The 19,638-nt window shown below is 46.3% G+C and overlaps 1 protein-coding gene across 2 annotated transcripts in view; it reads left to right on the top strand.

The window, feature by feature from the left end:
* The first annotated feature begins 13,253 nt into the window (after positions 1–13,253).
* LDB1 (LIM domain binding 1) overlaps positions 13,254–19,638 on the top strand; it is a 59,385-nt gene continuing 53,000 nt past the window's right edge. For both annotated transcript variants that reach the window (XM_083738032.1, XM_083738031.1), the window contains exon 1: positions 13,254–13,661. In XM_083738032.1, coding sequence (XP_083594158.1) covers positions 13,637–13,661 — 25 coding nt within the window. In that variant the 5' untranslated portion in view covers positions 13,254–13,636. The remainder of the gene's footprint in view (positions 13,662–19,638) is intronic.

The raw sequence follows: 19,638 nt of genomic DNA, 5'->3' as shown, positions 1-19,638 counted from the left end.
GAGCATCAAAGAGTGCAAAAGTGTAGCATGAATTGAGTTCAGCACGTATAAATCTTAAAATATTTTCAGCGGAAGATTCCAATTCTAAACGTAGCTAATCCTTCTGTCTGCCCTCTCAAGGGGGTGTGCAACTAAAGCTATGGAGCAATAAAATGCCATTAACTTGAAGCAGAAGCAGAAGCATAAACATTTCATTGAATTACCAAACGAAAATTAAAATATATATCAACACAACAGCTTATAAAATACAGGCAGCCATGTATTCTGCATGCAGAAGGTCCCAAATTTAATTTTGGACATCTGGTAGGGCTGCAAATGTCTCCTGCCTGAGACTCTGATGTGCTGCTGCCAGTCAGTGGTAGACATTACTGAGCTAGATGGACCTTATTCTGGTCCATAGGCCCAAAGGAGGGCTCGTGGGAGTGGTTGGGTGCAGGGATATTAAAGATGTCAAAAATGCCAGAGTGATCAGTTCTAGGGACATATTAAAGAGAAAGGTGTAGACTTACAGAAAATCAGCCTGCAAGGTCTCCCAGCTTTTACAGATGCAGGATGGACACCACAGCAAAGAGATTGCTTATCTGTGCCCAAGCAAACATTCATGCATTTTTTATACACAAAGCAGCATACATCATTTTAGCCAGGACTTCCCATTGCTTCACCTGACCAGATGAGGGCATAGGTGGCAAAGACCCAATTCATACAGATAATTCCTGTTCTGGGCTCAGAGCCCAACACCCAAAAGGCACAGATAAGGATAACACCAAAGCAAGCCAATTAGCTTATATCAAAGCATGTGAATATAAACATATATGAGCTCATTGCTACAACAACTACAACTTAATTGTGGGGTTATCTTGAATACCAAGATGGTGTTGCAGAGCTTCCAGAACAGTTTGCCTTTGGTTCAACACAGCTAAGCTGATAAATGTTAAGGATGGGCCTCTTGAGCAGGACCTCTTCACTCTTTCTTAGGACCTGGACAGGTCATAGAGGTGCAGGCAGTCCTTCAGATATACTTTTTGCAATGTTTCTGCCACTTTAAAAGCAATCACCAGCCCTTTAAATTGGGCCTGGAAACACACTGGCAACTAGTGCAACTGATACAGGATTTGGATTTCCAACCACCTTGTCCCTGCAAGCAATTTTGTGGATGTATTCTGCAACAGCTGAAACTTCTGGACCATCTTTAAATAAAGCCTCATGTAGAACACATTACAGTAAAAGGTAAAGGTAAAGGACCCCTGACAGTTAAGTCCAGTTGCAGACGACTCTGGGGTTGCAGCGGTCGTCTCGCTTTACAGGTGAGGGAGCTGGCATTTGTCCGCAGATAATTTTTCCGGGTCATGTGGTCAGCATGACTAAGCTGCTTCTGGCACAACAGAACACCGAAAGCAGAATAGCGCACAGAAATGCCGTTTACCTTCTCAACAGAGCAGTACCTATTTATCTACTTGCACTTTTTGGCATGCTTTCGAACTGCTAGGTTGGCAGGAGCTGGGACTGAGCAACAGGAGCTCACCCAGTCATGGGGATGCGAACCACCGACCTTTGATCGGCAGGCCCAAGGGGTCCAGCTGGCTGCAGATAAAAGGTCCAGTCCAGTGCCAGAGTGAGGCCACATACAACAGCACTATTCTATATGTTTGTGTGCAGAAAGCAGACATAGCCTCAGTTATACATACATACTGTTTAAAATCTAGGGTAGAGTATTGTAATGCTGCCTGATGGGGGCTACCATTAAAGAAAGTTTAGAAACTTCATTTCATATTTTGTTTAAAAAATAAATAATATTTTTTTTTGTTAAAAATCAGCCAGCAAGATACTAGAAGAAACAAGATGGCCTGCTTTGCTTTACCCCATTCCTAAATCAATTGTATTGGTTACCAAGTTGTTGGTGGGCTCCCATTTAAACTGCTGGTCTTGATTTTTACAGCAGTAAAAGGTTTGAGACCAGATTATATTGTTATAAGACTTCTGTAAGGTACCATAAATAAAATGAATGTTCATAAGTGCACAAGGTAAACACACATATATAAATACATGTCTGAAATAGTATGGGAGAGCAATCCTGAAGCCATCTGGACACTTAATGACCCCAAATATTTGCTCTGCAGAAGGAAGCATCTTGGAAAAACCTCCCCCAATAGTTCTTTTCAATTGCACACCTTTCTAATTTTGCTTTAAGGGCATATTTTGTATATGAATAGGGTAGGCCTGTGACCTGGATTCAATAAATAAGGTATTTACCATCTCAAAAGAATGGCCCAGGCTGGCCAGGTAATGCAATCAGTGAAACATTATCAGTTATCTTAAGATCTTCCTTGTTTTCCTTCTGCTGGTTCCTTTCTCCATTCAATTTTCTCTCATACGTAGGGGATACTATACTGAATCCCTTGATGGAGAGTTGGACTGTAAAAGCCAACCCCATTTTTTTTCTATAACAAGATGAATTAATTACCCATACATGTAAATCTGCCTAAGCCTGGTGATTGGCCTCAGTAATGATGTACAAATTAGAGACCCAGGGTGTAAAGGTATAGGGATAAAGGGACCCCTGACCATTAGGTCCACTCGTGGCCGACTCTGGGGTTGCGGCGCTCATCTTACTTTATTGGCCAAGGGAGCCGGCGTACAGCTTCCGGGTCATGTGGCCAGCATGACTAAGCTGCTTCTGGAGAACCAGAGCAGCGCATGGAAATGCTCTTTACCTTCCCGCCAGAGCGGTACCTATTTATCTACTTGCACTTTGACGTGCTTTCAAACTGCTAGGTTGGCAGGAGCAGAGACCGAGCAACGGGAGCTCACCCCGTCACAGGGATTCAAACCGCCAACCTTCTGATTGGCAAGTCCTAGGCTCTGTGGTTTAACCCACAGCGCCACCCACGTCCCTTGACCCAAGGTGTAGGTTTCTGTTTTTTAAAAAATGTTTCAATATTAATTGCATTTAACCTTTGGCTAGAATGCATCCATGAATGATTCCTGCATGCGAGCATTTTGTGACTCCCATGCCTCCCTCCTTCGCTGCATTCCATCTCTCCTATCTGACCCTGAAAGTGGCACAAAAGGCAGGATGTTTTCCTATGTTTGTTGTGAGTTAGCCCCAACATCTTCTTAGGGGTTTCAAGGAACAGATAGGGACAGGAATGTCAACAACCCTGTCAAAGGCTGGGTTGCTAAGGAAACAGTGATAAAGTAGCACATTTGAGACCCAAATGGCCTGAGCAGTTAGAAGCACCCAAAAGTAATTGTGGAGGTGAAGTTACCTGTATGGAGCCATGTGTGTTTTCTTTCTCATGATCTGTAAACTTTCTTGATGTATGCAGAAGACTGTTTGATCTTGTATGATGCTTTGTGTGCTGTGTTTGAACTACTGTATATAAGTTTTGTTCTGATTTGTCTCTGGGCAGCCTTTTCTGAACTGGTTCTGCTGAGTAACTGATTGGCAAGACTGTGCTATTGCAATAGTAAATGAACCAGGTCCCTAACTGAATATGCTGACACTTGCTGTAATTCTTTTGGTTCTGTGTTTTATTTAAAAGGTGCTCCCTCACCTGGGTAACAAACAGGTGGTGTAGAAGCCAAATTCTTACCACAGTAATCACACTCTGTGGTTCAAAATTGGGAAGACTGCCAGGCACCAGAGATAACGCTGTTTCAGGAGTGGTTCTGCTGCAACAAAGAGCCGCACAAACAGGAGGCAGAGATGTGAGAGGGCATCAGTGGAGGAAGGGAAGTAAAGAGGGATAGAGGCCAGTGTTACCCGTGACACCCCTGACCATCATTCAAGGCACCCCAGGGTGCCACAGCACACTGGTTGAAAACTATTGATATATGGTGTGAATTGTCCAACATGCAAGAGAGTGGATTGGTGCATGTGTTCAGAATAACTCTCCTGCAATTAGTTTGCAGTAGAAGTGAAAAACTCCCTGTGTATCATATACCGTAGGTAAAGACTCTGGTTGTAAAATTTTGCACTTGCTTCTAAAGGAAGCTCCAGAGCACTAGAATAACAGCTTTTTCCAGCCCTAAAATGCCTGGGTGAACAGGATGCAGCTCACCTTAGGCAGCTGCTGCTTGGGAGGAATGCCAGCTACCCACATGCTTCAGATGTTTTTCATAATTCAGCCTATGAGTGGCACATTTGCACTTTCTGCCCAGACATGGCTATAGGACTGAGGAACTGTTGATTGGCATTGGGGCACCAGGAGCAGAATCTTAGAGTGCACAAAACCACTGTAGGGAGCCGGATGCCTTGTGATGGCATGATGACTTTGCAAGATTTAGAGAAGGTTACCCCGAAATGACCCAGCTACGAAAACGCCCTTATTCCATGTGCTGTCATATACTGCTCACCATGGAAAATACTTGCCTACAAGGCTTCTATTGCATTTGATGAATTTGGGAATTCGCTCTTGAAAGGTGTGTGTATATGTGAGATGTTTGGACACAGCAGGTTCCCGTATAAAAAAAGCCCTGAATAAAACCTACTTCTTCCCTTAACCCCAAGTAACATCACACATAGACAGAAACAGGGATTTAACTTTCAACATGTCCCTGACATGGACAATGCGAAATAGCCTCAATGACCTTGGGATGACACTGGTTTGTAAGACCATGGTGGGTTGGGGTGTGTGGGATGAAGCATACAGTTAGCTTAGTGCTACAGCTGGGCATAATACGATGAATGAAATAAAGGAGTGTTATCAATTATTTGGTTGAGATTCCTACATACCGTATTTGGTTGGACTAGATGACCCTCAGAGTCCCAACTCTACAGTTCTATGATTCTACCTGTCACAGCCAGCCTGCTGCGCACATTCCCACCCCACTCCACCCCTTTCCCCTCATTCAGGGGACCAGGGCTTTCCCAGACCATCTCCAGTCACCCCAGTCAGGCTGCAGAGGAGGAGTGGGGTGGGAGCAGCGATCCTCTTTACAAATAAGCTACCAGTCTCTCCAAAGTTTGACCTGGTAAGTAAAAAAAAAACAACAGTATGTTATTCAGGAGAATGGGAGCAGTTCTCCTGGAATGTACCAAGCTCCAGATTTTCTCACAAACTCTTTGGGTGGCTATATGGAATCTAGGTCTCTTAAATGATTTCTCCATAGATGCTTTCCTGAACCTCTCTCTTCATATGGCTCCTGGCATCTTCTCCTGCCTGCCAGCCTCAGTAGATTTCCCCCTACCCTACCCTCCTCTTTAAGAATACTAATATTAAAATACTGTTTTCTATTGCACACACATGTTCAAGGCAAGGATGCTGGCACTGCCCTAAATTTCGGAGTCTGAAACCAAAAGCCATGAACCCAAAGACTTGGTTTCTGCATCAGTAGCCTCATTAATTTCTGTAAGGCATCTTAAATTGTTCTGAATATTCTCAGGAAATTACATTGAAAAGGAATTATACTGAAGAAAGTTGCAACTCCCTAACTGGAAGACACTACATCTATTAAGGAATGTGGCTATTATTTTAAAGTTTCTGTTTTGGATACATATTCAAGTTTCACTTCTTAGCTCTGTTGCCTGATGTGTTATTGATGTCAGACTGTACATTTTAAAGGCTTTTAATTATACTTCATCTATTTGTATTGACAGAAATATGTGACAACTCTGTTCCATTTGCACTGGCTAGAATGAGCATCAGAATGTGAAGTTTCTTGTCATTATCAGATTTTATTAGTAAGTGCTCCCTCCTTTGTGTGAATGTGTTCTGTATCCTTTTGGTGTTACTTCCTTTCTCTTTGTTCTTTTAGATTCAACATCTAGGAACAGGTTATCTAATATCCTTTGGAAGGCTTCTAGTAGGAATTATCACTGCCACCATTATCATAAATAATTATCAAAATACAAATTGCTTTTAGGCTAGAGGGTCAGTGTCTTTCAGAGCACCAACATTGAAAGCCAGGGTCTCTTCTGTTCCATCCTCAGCTTTTGCCTCATTCTGATCAACACATGTGAAAATTTAAATAAATCTGCAGCACCCTTTGCTCTCTTTCTGGTGATAATTAAGTGACCACTTATCCCCACCCTATCTCCTCTAGTTTTGTTTAATGTCATTCTCTTGCAATAAAAAGAATAAATCAATCTGAATGTACATTTCGCTAACAGCCTGCCTCTTGTAAGAGGTTTTCAGGAAGCAGGTTTGCTCCTCATATCCCTTCCCCAACTCCATATCTGTGAAGTCTTTTTATGTGCTCCATATCTGTGAAGTCCTTGCTGCTAGGTAAAAGTTAATTTATTAAAGAGCTTGGCCATCTGTTAAGAGATCAGATTGTCCCAACCCTCTGGAGAACTGTTACAATAATTTTAAGGTGTACACACATAGTGGGCCTTATTCCACAGAAAACAAATCCTTCACCCTTCAAAATTAGGAAATATTTCCCTGAAAAAATAGGCACTTTACTTTAGCACACCGGACAATCCCAAAGCCATATTGTTTTTCCTAATGACCCCAAATATTAGTTGAAAAAAACCTCCCCCAATAGTTCTTTTCACTTAAAAAGGTAAAGGGACCCCTGACCATTAGGTCCAGTCGTGACCGACTCTGGGGTTGCAGCGCTCACCTCACTTTATTGGCCGAGGGAGCCGGCGTACAGCTTCCGGGTCATGTGGCCAGCATGACTAAGCCACTTCTGGTGAACCAAAGCAGCGCACGGAAACACCGTTTACCTTCCTGCAGGAGCGGTACCTATTTATCTACTTGCACTTTGACGTGCTTTCGAACTGATAGGTTGGCAGGAGCAGGGACCGAGAAACGGCAGCTCACCCCATTGTGGGGATTCGAACTGCCAACCTTCTGATCGGCAAGTCCTAGTCTCTGTGGTTTAACCCACAGTGCCACCCATGTCCCTTTTTCCCCCACTTACAAATCCTTTAAATCATATTATGTATATGAATAGGGTAGGTCTGTGACAGGATTCAGGAACTAAAGTATTTACCATCTCAAAAGAATGGCCCAGGCTGGCCAGGTAATGCAATCAGTAAAATATTATCAGATATCTTGACAGACAGGAGACAAGTCACACTCTCAAATTTCTGTTCTAGACCTCCTATTTTGATGGCAAGTGTATGAAGCTTTTTGGGTGCCCCCTGGCTACGGGGCTGGGCAGTTTCTAAAGCCTTTAAAAGTTATTGGACACCTTTGTTCTGGGTCCTCACCTTCTACCAAAGGGGGCGAGGAATTTTGTTGCAACAGGTAAAAAAGATCTGCCTTGCTTTCACTGCCTCCTGCCTCCATCCATTCTTCTCTGACTGATAATGGACTTAGGGGACAAGTGGAGTCCCTTGATGGAGAGTTGAGCTGTTAAAGGCAACCCCAGATTTTTCTATAACAGGACGTTGTGCTCCCCAATAAAATAGATATTGGTTATCCCTGGATAACTGGGGATGTAATTTGCAGGCACATGTGCGGGCCCTCCTGGGGGACATCATAAATTTGTCCCTTGGCACGGGGACATTCCCTGCGGAATTGAAGGAGGCAGTGGTGCGCCCGCTCTTAAAGAAAACATCATTAGATCCTTTAGATCTATCCAATTACCACCCGGTTTCGAATCTTCCGTTCCTGGGTAAGGTGATTGAGAGAGCAGTTGCCGAGCAGCTTGGTAGGTTTCTGGATTAAACATCGGCTCTGGATCCATTCCAGTCCGGCTTCCGCACGGGTCGTGGGACTGAGACGGCTCTGGTTGCCCTAACAGATGATCTTCGTAGACAGCTGGATTGAGGCGGGTCGGGGCTGCTGATTCTTCTAGATCTGTCAGCAGCTTTCGACATGGTCGATCACGAACTCCTAGACCACCGCCTTGCCGACGTCGGGATCCAGGGCACAGTCCTTCAATGGCTGTGCTCATTTCTCTCTGGTCGGGGACAGAGGGTGGTGCTTGGGGGGGAATTGTCATCGCGCCACTCCTTGGTGTGTGGAGTACCTCAGGGTGCGATACTCTCCCCGATGCTTTTCAACATCTTTATGCGCCCCCTCGCCCAGCTTGTCCGGAGTATTGGGCTGGGTTGCCATCAGTATGCTGATGACACCCAACTCTATCTGTTGATGGATGGCCATCCTGACTCGGCCCCAGACACACTGGCCAGATGTTTGGAAGCTGTGGCTGGATGGTTACGTGGGAGCCGGTTGAAGCTAAATCCTTCGAAGACAGAGGTCCTGTGGCTGGGACGGGACGATATAGGATTGGGGGGGCAACTCCCATCTCTTGCGGGGGTGCAATTAGTGCCAGCACCGTCCGTTGAAAGTTTGGGTGTAATCTTCGACACCTCCCTTTCCATGGAGGTGGAGATTGCAGCTATAACAAAGGCAGCATTTTTTCATCTCCGCCAAGCTAAGCAGTTGGCTCCTTACCTCTCTCGCCCTGACCTAGCCACTGTGATCCATGTGACGGTCACCTCCAGACTGGATTATTGTAACTCGCTCTACGTGGGGCTGCCCTTGAGACTGACCCAGAAACTCCAGCGGGTGCAGAATGCTGCAGCGAGACTCCTTACGGGGTCTTCGCTGCGAGGCCACATTCACCCGGTGCTATACCAGCTGCACTGGCTCCCGGTGGAGTACAGGATCAGGTTTAAGGTGCTGGTTTTAACCTTTAAAGCCCTATACGGCCTAGGACCCTTGTACCTACAGGACCGCCTCTCCTGGTACGCCCCACAGAGAAACTTACGGTCTTCAAATAAAAACATCTTGAAGGTCCCAGGCCACAGAGAAGTTAGGCTGGCCTCAACTAGAGCCAGGGCTTTTTTGGCTGTGGCTCCGATCTGGTGGAACGCTCTGTCACTAGAGACTAGGGCCCTGCGGGACTTGACATCTTTCTGCAGGGCCTGCAAGACAGAGCTGTTCCACCAGGCCTTTGGCCAGGGCACAGCCTGACTCCCTCCCTCGGCAATCTTCGTGGAGTTCTGGCACAATGGTTGCCAGTGGCTTGATTTGAATCAATTTTATAATGAATGATTTTAGAGCGTTGTTTGTGCTGTACTGTTTTATTGTTGTTAGCCGCCCTGAGCCCGGCTTTGGCTGGGGAGGGCGGGATATAAATAAATTTTATTATTATGATTATGATTATTATTATTATTATTATGCGTGCCCATGGGCCAAGTGTTGGCAACATGCCTCTAACCACTACACTTGCTTGTTCTCATGGTTCCCATTGCTGGGAAGTTATTAAAATAAATGATAAGTTTGTGGATTTGTATACACCTAAAGGAAAGTACAAGATAGTGAATAAAAATACAGTGGTACCTCGGGTTAAGTACTTAATTCATTCCGGAGGTCCGTACTTAACCTGAAACTGTTCTTAACCTGAAGCACCACTGTAGCTAATGGAGCCTCCCGCTGCCACGGCGCCGCTGCTGCACGATTTCTGTTCTCATCCTGAAGCACTATTTGTGGGTTAGCGGAGTCTGTAACCTGAAGCTTATGTAACCTGAAGTGTATGTAACCCGAGGTACCACTGTAATGTAAAAGATGATTCCCACCCACTCCTTTATAGCAATCACACAAAACTATTCCACCCTACCTTTGGGGGATAAACTGTGTCAAGAGGTACCATGAATATGCAGTACTTGGAATTCACCTAGTTTTTTCTTCTTCTTCACTGGTTGCTTGACATCTTCCTAAGCAGAAAATCTGAGAATTCTGCCATCACACATAGGTGCACCATCAGTTCAACTTAATAATTAATCAAAGAGTAGATATTTAATTTTTATATAAAGCTGGGGGAGGAAATAAGCTAGGTTTTTATAGAGTTCCTTCTAAAGTGGCATGAATGAAAAGAAAGGAGCAGGAAAACCTATGGTGAAACTAGAGAAAAAAGCAAAAAAAAGCTGCACAAATCTGGGAATGCAGATAATACCAATACGTATAAAGAGGTGCTGTCAAAATTTAGAATTCTGAATTTTAAAAGTACAGCTAAGGAGAAATACTGCCATGTACTAATTAAAAATAACCTGTTTTTTTACCCTAGTACACATTGACACATTGCTGGAATTGGGCTGGAGTGTGGAGATGACCAAATGAGCACATGCTGTTTGTGGCCTAATATAAGGTACTCTGTGCATACAAGCAAGCTGAGGCAGGCTCTGCTTTCCTGTGTCTTAAAAGCAGACTTCAAAGTATCCAGCAGGGAGTTAATATTGATTGTGTTATTGTGTATTATCTACATGTAGTCTTGACATGGTCAGAAGTGGTTTAACAGGCATAATTTCTAAAGATAAATTGCTGGTGGCACTGTGGTCTAAACCACTGAGCCTAGGGCTTGCCAATCGGAAGGTCAGCAGTTCGAATCCTGTTGCTCGGTCCCTGCTCCTGCCCACCTAGCAGTTTGAAAGCACATCAAAGTGCAATTAGATAAATAGGTACCGCTCCGGCGGTTCCATGCATTTCCATGCGCTGCTCTGGTTTGCCAGAAGCGGCTTGGTCATGCTGGCCACATGACCCGGAAGCTGTCTGCGGACAAACACCAGCTCCCTCGGCCTATAGAACAAGATGAGCGCCACAACCCGAGTCGTCCGCGACTGTACCTAACGGACAAGGATACCTTTACCTTTAAGCATGCCTGAGAGCCATATGATATCTACTAGAAGTTTTGCCCCATTATGGGTGGTATTCAGCTAGGTTTTACTCAGAAGAGGCCCACTGAAACTAATTGGATACTCCTGTAGTGCAATGAGTCAGTGTGTCTGGCTGTTAACCAAAAAGGTTGGTTGGTTCGATCCCGGGTTTCGGCACCAAAAAAAAAAAAAAAAAAAGGTTGGTGGTTCCAGCCCACCCAGGGATAGCTGTGGGCAGAATTCCTATATTGCAGGGCGTTGGACTGGATGACCCTCGGTGTCCCTTCCAATTCTACAGTTCCAAGTTAGGCCCATTAATTTCAGCTGAGTCTACTCAGAGTACAGTACAACATAGTTGAATGCCACCCTATGCTTATATTTGTGGAGCACTGTTGATGGTTCTTTAGTGCCAAGAGAAATTGAGTACTGTATATAACAAGAGTTTTACTCAGAATAAATGGTAAAGGTAAAGGGACCCCTGACCATTAGGTCCAGTCGTGACTGACTCTGGGGTTGCGGCGCTCATCTCGCTTTATTGGCCGAGAGAGCCGGCGTACAGCTTCCGGGTCATGTGGCTAGCATGACTAAGCTGCTTCTGGTGAGCAGAGTAGCGCACGGAAACGCCGTCTGCCTTCCCACTGGAGCAGTACCTATTTATCTACTTGCACTTTGACGTGCTTTCAAAGTGCTAGGTTGGCAGGAGCTGGGACCGAGCAATGGGAGCTCACCCCGTCGTGGGGATTTGAATTGCCGGCCTTCTGATTGGCAAGTCCTAGGCTCTGTGGTTTAACCCACAGCGCCACCCGCATCCCTTTTTACTCAGAATAGTTCCACTAAAATTAATGAACATGGTTAAGCTAGGTCCATTAATTGCTATTATTTATTTTTAACTTAATTCTTCCAAGACCGAGTCATTGCGTTTAAAAAGATATTGGAGCTAAAATTCTGCTCTCTGTTTTTTGTGGTCTATTTCTCTTAATCCATTTAAGATGTGATAAGGATACTCATATAAATTATGCAGAGGACCAAAAGTTGTAAGAGGTTGAAGCTGCAAATATAAGTCTAATTCTTCAAGTAACCAATATGAAAATAAAATTAATATGTATTAAAATAAATTAAAACTGAACTTATTATTTATAACTGAATGATAGTCAGCGTAGTATAGTGGTCACTTTGATTAGAACTGGAGAGACTCATGTTGAAATCTTCACTCAGCTGTGAAGCCCACTGAGAACTATAGGGCTATTTCAGTCTAACCTACCTCCCAGGGTTGTTGTGAAGATACAATGTATGCTGCTTTGTCCGTGAAGGAAAATGGGTTATAAATGAGGCAAATAATTTGAAGAACTGGATTGTAAACTGCAGTATGGAATTCAAGCAAGAATACAGTATAAATACAATATAGGAAAAGACTGGCTGGGCTATAGCTTTGCAGATAAAGAATACAGGCATTATAGTAGATCACAAACTACTGGTACATTATAGGAGGCACTGTCATAAAAAGGTGAAAGCCATTTTGTATTGCCTTAGTAGAAACATTATAGCCAAGACACAGTATTAGTCCTGCTCTGCTTAACACTGATTAGGTCTCTGCAGAGAGAAATACTGTATGTAAAAATTTGACTGCTTAATACTGAATATGATGCAAAGGGAAAAATGGAAGATTCAGGAAAGATCATCAGAAACATGATAGATATATAGGAATTTTGAAGGGACATCTTATATTTATCTTGTACTGGGAAAAATATATGGAGGTTTCAGACAATGAGTGCTACTCCTGAGCAATTGCCTCTGGAACAATTTTTTAATTTTAATTTTTCACAAAGATTGCTTTTAGAGTAGGAGGATGATAATAAAGAACAAGATGCCATGCTTATAACTTGTGGGAAGAACCATTTAGGTTGCATTTTCCATCCAGGAACAATTACTTTGGAATACAGGTAAAGGGAGGGGAGGGAATTTGGTGTTGCTTGGTTTGGTTTTTTGATGTGGCAGATCTAACCCAGGCTCAGCTCTGAAACGTATTTGCAACCACCAGGGCTTAGTGAGTCCTGGGAAATGTAAAGTAACGATACAAGAAAAGTGTCGCCGCCGAGCATTGCAGAGTGCCTTTCCTTCTTCGCCACTGAGTCATCGTGGCCGGTCCCCACACACCTCATTAGCAGGCCTTGCAGGGTAGGTGGCAGGCAGGCTTTGCAGCAAGCGAAACTACACAGGGCATCCAGTGGAGACAAATGGTTTGAGAAATCGGGGAACATGGGGAGGATCGGTGCAAGAGGCTGGGTCATCTGCAGCAGGGATTTGTTCGGGGAAGGAATCCTGCCTCGGTGCAAGGGGAGAGAGGGAATCGACGGCTCCCGAGGATCCTTCTGATTTTGGAACGATTCAGCCCCAGCCACAAGTTCGCGCCTAAGCAAGATGCACGCAACGCACGTGATCCCGTGCTTTTGCACCCCCGGCGCGCACACACATGTATATGCACGCTTTGAAAACATGCCAGCACATGCCACCACACGAGAATGCACAGAGAGAGGCGAGCGCGCAGGCGAGTGCGCGCGCCTGCCTCGGCTCCCCTCCCCTCCCCGCGCGAGCCCGCCCAGGGTGGCTGCTGTGGCAGAGATTGGTGTGTTTTCCCCCATCTGCGTCACATGGCTGCCCCTCCCCCCCGCCAGCCCGCCCGCCTGCCCCTCCCCTCCCTGTCGCGGCTCGGCGCTCGGCTCAGGTCACTTTGACAAGCTCGCGCTCGCTCTCCTCCCCCTCCGCCGCGCAATTAGCATATTAATCAGCCCCCGGGATCGGGATTCGGAGCCGATCGGAGCGCCTCGTCTACGCGCACGGCGAGGCCGGAACGCAGCGTAGCCCAGCCCTGGACTCGCCGAGAGACGCGGGATCGGGCTGCTGCTGCTGCTGGTGTCGCCGCTCCGCTTGCTGCGGCTGCTGCGCTTCCCGGCGGGGAGGCCCCGCGATCGGGGGGCGGCCTTGCCCGAGGGCTCGGCCGGGGTCTCTCTCAGGGCGGCGGATGCCAGGGCCCCGCCGAGCGGGCACGTCGCACCTCCCCTGCGCCAGGCCGGGCATGTGAAGATGTCAGTGGGCTGTGCGTGCCCAGGTGAGTGCGAGCGCTCGGGGAAGCAGGGCGCGGGGAAAGAGGAGGGAGCGGTGGGGCGTACATCCTTCTCGAAGCCTGGGGGAAGCTCCTGCCTCCCTGCCCCTGCCCGGGCCCCTCTGCAACCAGACGGAAAACAACCCCGCAGAAACCTCCTCCCTCCCTCCCCTCCCCTCCCCTCCCCTCCCAAGCAGGGGGAGCAGTTTTGGGGATGGCGGGGTTTCAGCCGAGCATGAGGCGCGGGGCTGTGGGGGAACCTGGCGTTGGCTCGGGATCTGTGCGCGCGCGCGCGTTTGCGGTAGGGCATTTTGCTTGCCACTAGTATAGCTGGTATCTGGCCAGAGAGTGGGGGGCGGGGGGGGGGCTGGCGCGGTGTGCCCAGCGCTGAGGTGAATGCCTGTTGGAGTTGCTCCTGTGATGGGGGAGGGTCTCCGGGGCTGGGAGTGGGGCACTGTGCAGTTAAGAGGAATGCTGGGAATGGGGGGGGGTCGGGCTAGGATAGCTAGATCAACATTACAAAAATAGTTGTGGGAGGGACCTGTGCTCTGTGACAGCAGTGGCTGCGCGGGTACTGCTCTCCAGGGGTGTTCTGTTGTGGGGCGGAGGGTCGTCCTGTGGGGGTTGTATTCAGCAGTGGGGTGCCCATAGCCTCAAGGGATGTTGCTTTGCAGCGCGCGAAGGTGTGCGCTTCTTCCGCCTCTACAGGGTTCTGTGCAAGCGTCTCTTCCGTTTTTAGGATCACTAATTCCAGTAATTCATAGCCTGACAGTGCTCAAGGATGTGGTTTATTGGGGTTCACTCCAGTCTGGTGAGGTTAAGCATTGCTTCCAGAGTTGCTGTGGTTGTGACCACTTCTGGCTTGACTTGTGCGGCCCAAGAAGGGGGATAAGGAAGTTGCTATTTTGGGGGGGGAGGGGGGGGATGGACTATTGCCCTGCAACTGCTCTTTTTGGAGAAACTGTTGAGACTACATGGTTGTTGGGTCTCTCCTCTTTGCTAAGTGCTTTTGAGTTGGAGTAGGGGAAGAGGAGAACTAGCTGGCGCATTAACATAGATTTTTATTGGTTTTAAATTTTGTATTATATTGCAAGTTGCTTTGAGTTTGCATTCCCTTTTTTTAAAAAAAGATCAACCAACAAGTTTAATAAATAAATAAATTGATCTAGCTGGCAGGCGTTCAGCTCTGTGCCAACATGGGTCTTACTGTGCTATCAGAGTGAAAATTTAATGATAAGCCTGGGAGTTGCTCCAGAACTAGAGAGTTTTGTAAATTCTGGGTGCTCCTCAATATAGTATTATGCCCCACAACCATTGCTCCAGAGCTTTTAAAGCACTTGCACATAAGTTGCTATAGTTATGAAATGTGAAGCCAAGCAGGGACCCATCCCATTAGTGTTTGGTAAAAGACAGGTGCCAGTCAGGAAGGCTAAGATCTGGGATTGGGTGTGTCTGATAACTGAGGAATGCATTAAGTATTCAAGACTGCTGCTAAGAGGGAGCTGATGGCCATCCTCCATAAAGCATCAAGGATGGGTACTGATTCTCTGCAGACTGTCTGTTCCATTATCAGAACTCTTTGTCTAATGTTATCTCTCTAAATGCCATGAGCGGTGGGGTGGGGTCAAACAGCTTCCCCAGTAGGTTTTCTTCAAAGATGTGTTTGACATGACCATGCTCAACTCCCTTTCCAGCCCCTTTCCTTTTGGAACAATTGCTGCCCGTGGCTCCTCTTCTGCTTCAGCAGCCTGTGACACAATCAAGCAGATTGTGTGGGCGTCACTGAAAAGTTAGGCTGCTTTCAGCAGGGAGCCTGCTGTGCTGCACCCACACAGCCCATGGTTTTTTGGGGAAAACCCTTCACAGCAGAGGCCTAATTTGCCAGAGAGGCTTCACTAATGACCTCCCGTAACTGACAGGGAAGTGGCTTGACTGCCTGAGAATTTATACCTCACTCTTAGAGGGGTGCTGCACCCCACACTGAGGTAATGCTAGTGACCAGGTAATGTCCAACTGCTCCATCTCCCAGTGACACACCAGCCTGACCCAGATTTCCTGAGTGTGGGTCAATTTCCTCCAGTGGGCATGGGCCATTACTGTATATCTCCCAGCACACAGGAGCATCCGCCTAATCTGACGTTGGATCCCTAAGACCCTAACCTCTCAGATTCCCTCATTACCCCCTACCTGTTGTCTGCTTGAATCTACTTCCCTGGCTTGCAGCAATCTCTGTTTCTAAACAACCCCCCTTCCCTTCCACTTCCCTTCCCCCACAACCTCCTCCTCCATCTCCCGCTGGAAGCTGCCAGAGCAGCGGCTGCTTCCTCAAGCAGAAAGTCACGTGTTCTCCCTCCAAAGCCAGGCCAAACATTTAAAGCACCAGGCACAGCGTGGGTTTCTTCTCCCTCTCCTCCCTCCAGGCATTCCTCCTTATCTAGCCCTGCATTGGCCCTTCCCGTCTGCTGGCCAATACAAGTGGGGTGAGGTGGGGGGCAGCCAGGGTACTCGTGTCCCAAGGAGCCTGCAATCTGCCTATAAAAAAAAGGTCTGCTGCTGCTGCTGCATAATGCCTGGCTTTTCATACAGGATCTTCCATTAAGCGAGATGAAGATTGATCCTCTCTGCATCCTTAGCTACATGGCACTCCTGTTTTCTTTCACATTCAGGGTTGGACCTGTGCGTACCAAGGGGCTTGTTAAAATCCCAGCTCCCCAAGGTGTGCACAAGACAACAAATGCTGTGTTGTAGCCATGTCTTGTCCCAGGTGTTTCTAGATAGCATCTTACAAATGGCCTGGGGTTCAGAAGGCCCCGTAGGAGAACCAGGTCCCCCTGCTAGAATGGGCGCTGGCTATTTCCAATGGCTTCAGAGGGGAAGGAAGCAGCCATGGTTGTGCCTCCATGCATGTGCATCTTTTTTCATGCTGCAACTGTAGTTTTCCCCATGATTTTGCTCCTAGGAGCCCATAACAGACTGTTTATCGGAATATAGAACAAACAAGCTCTGGTTCTGGCCTCCTGCCAGCTAGAAACATTTAATGAGCCTCTTGTGTGGCTGCTCTTATGGGGGGGGGGGGCTGCATTAACTTGGAGGAGTTTCCAGCTGTGGGTATATTTGCCTTTAAAGGGGAAGCCATGGCATTTGTAAGTTACAACAAAAGGGTTGCCTCTATAGGGCATTTCTCCATGTGGTGTAGCTCTGTATTCCTTCCATTTTCTCTAGGACAGAAAGCAAGACTAGTGCCTCACATGCATCCTGTAGACCAGAGCGAAATATCTGATTCCAGTGTGCTTATTGAGTCTCTTGCCTTGCACCAATCCTTCCATGCCTTTCTCCAAATTCCTTCAATTCCCCAGAAGCAGACATCCTTCTTGATTATTTTTTTTTTAAAGTGGGGGGTGGCTATAAAATGTGTGATGCAGGAGAGCCAAAGCAGGTTTGTGTGTGTTTAATGATGGTGTTGGTGCTGGGTGTGATGTCTCACTGCCACAGCTGGGCCTGCAGGGTTGTGTTACGCAGTGCGTTGTGTACCATATGTTGACTTCCATTATGAAAATTCTTGTGCGATCAGGACACCGCAGTAGTTTGTGCAAATAAATGTGCTTGTGTATATGTTATAAAGCTGTTTCCTATGAAGCTGCAATTGTTCAGATAAACAACTCTGCTTCAGAAAGGACTGGAAATGTTTAGTTTTGTAAAGGTGTTGTGGTTTCGCAGCTGAAGATTGGCTGATAAACATGAGTCCCTGGCTTCTCCGTTGGTATATGGCATGGTTCACTTGCCAACACCATTTTGATCCCACCCCCTCAAGGAGTACTTTAGGGCATCCACAAAAATAATATATTGGCTTTTCTCAGTGTAGTAGTGCTGGACATAGTGATAGAAGGCCCTGCAGAAGCCCATTTGGCTTTCTTGGAGAGATTTCACAGTCTTTTTCTTTGTTATAGACAACAGTCACTCATTGGGTTAATAAGGAGAACCCAGAAGATGTTCCTCCCATACAATTCCTTCCCATGTTTTCTCTGCTGTTTGCTTTTTCCTTTCTTCATAAAGGCATTTATACCCCACCCTTTAGCCAAAAAAAGGCCCTTGAAGCATCTTACAAAAATCAGTACCAAGTTCTTTCTCATTGTGGTTTTCAAAAACTGGCATATGAAAATGTTCTTTTGTTTTTTCCTTTGACTTCCAGTGCAATTGCAACACAAACATTTCAGCGGTTGCTATTGTCTCACCTGGTGCAGAAAAGTGGTCTAGAACATAGCTGGGGATAGTATGAAGTCCTGCCTTTTCTGCGTTGCTTGCCTTGCAAGCTACCTGTTTACTCTTCTTCCATTACCTGTAACACAATCCCTAATGTTATTATTTGTCCAACAGTTGGCATTAGCCTTTTTTTTTTTTGTTTCACTCATTAAATTTTAATTTCATTTTATTTATGGCACTTCTCAGATTTTCCAAATTTGTAAAGCGGATTGTGGGGGGTAGGATACCTGACGCTGCTCACTAGTTCTGTGCCAGGGATACTGGGCAGCTCTAATGTGCCACCCACTTCCACCTTTGCTCTCGCATTCCAGGACGATGACAGTTTGGAACTACAGTGATAATCCCACTCTCAGCTGATTGCAGAAGAGCAGCGCCTCAATAGCACTAAAGAGCCATAATGAAGAAGCACCTTGGGTCATTGCAATGCTCTATTTGCATTTTCCCACACCTGCAAAGAATAATTTTATAAGTGGTTTTCCCAGAGAGAGGAATGCAGGACATTCCTATGTTGTATACTGAGTCAGACCATTGGTCCATCTAGCTCAGAAGTTGCACTGACTGACAACGGCTTGCTAGAATTTCTGGCAGGAAGTCTTTCCCTGCTCTACCTGGAGATGCCAGGGATTGAACCTGGGACCTTCTGCATACAAAGCAGATTCTCTGCCACTGAGCTATGGCCCTTCCCTTTTAAGGCAGAGGTGGAATCCTTCCCTTCCCATTACTTTCACAAGTCATTGTTACAGCTGATGGAGACTCTATTACTGATTTCTGAAGGTGACTTTGCACAAGAAAATGGGAACCAGGTGGTCAAAGACACTTGGTTAAGTGGGTTTGCTCTGCAAAGGAGATGCTACTTATATAGTCGTACCTTGGATCTTGAACGCCTTGCGACTCAAACGTTTTGGCTCCTGAACGCCTCAAACCTGGAAGTGAGTGTTCTGGTTTGCGAACATTCTTTGGAACCCAAATGTCTGACATGGCTTCCATGGCTTCTGATTGGCTGCAGGAGTTTCCTGCAGCCAATTGGAATCCGAGCCTTGGTTTCAAAACATTTTGTAAGTCGAACGGACTTCCGGAACAGATTCCATTCAACTTCCGAGGTACGACTGTATAATGGCTCATATTGCCTCAGAATTATTCTCTGTTCTGAGCCCTTCAGATGGGACAAATATACACCCATCAAATTTAAGTAAATACAAATAGGTTATGACTGCTTTGTTTCCCTTCTCCTACAGAATTTAGAACAGGGGTCAGCAAACTTTTTCAGCACAGGGCCGGTCCACTGTCCCTCAGACCTTGTGGGGGGCCGGACTATATTTTGAAAAATAATAAATGAACAAATTCCTATGCTCCACAAATAACCCATAGATGCATTTTAAATCAAAGCACACATAGATGCATTTTAAATAAAAGCACACATTCTACTCATGTAAAAACATGCTTATTCCCAGAACGTCTGTGAGCCGGATTTAGAAGGCGATTGGGCCAGATTTGGCCTTAGTTTGCCTACCCATGATTTAGAATATGCTTGAGCAACGAAAAGGGAGAAAAGCAGTCTGTTGTGGGAGCACTATAGTGGCAGAGTGATTGGAGCTGGGGGCCAAATAAGCAACTTGGGTAGAGCTCAAAAGTTCTCCCATTACCCCTGGAAGCTCTAACCAAAAGCCTCTTTGGTTTCTGAATTTTCAGCAGTCTTTCTCCACAGTTGTGAGGACCAGAAACA

This window comes from Podarcis gaigeae, assembly GCF_964106915.1.
Source record: "Podarcis gaigeae genome assembly, chromosome: 5".
In the NCBI taxonomy this organism is placed as follows: Eukaryota; Metazoa; Chordata; class Lepidosauria; order Squamata; family Lacertidae; genus Podarcis; species Podarcis gaigeae.
Note: the sequence above shows the minus strand (reverse complement) of the source record. Positions and strands in the feature narration are given on the sequence as shown.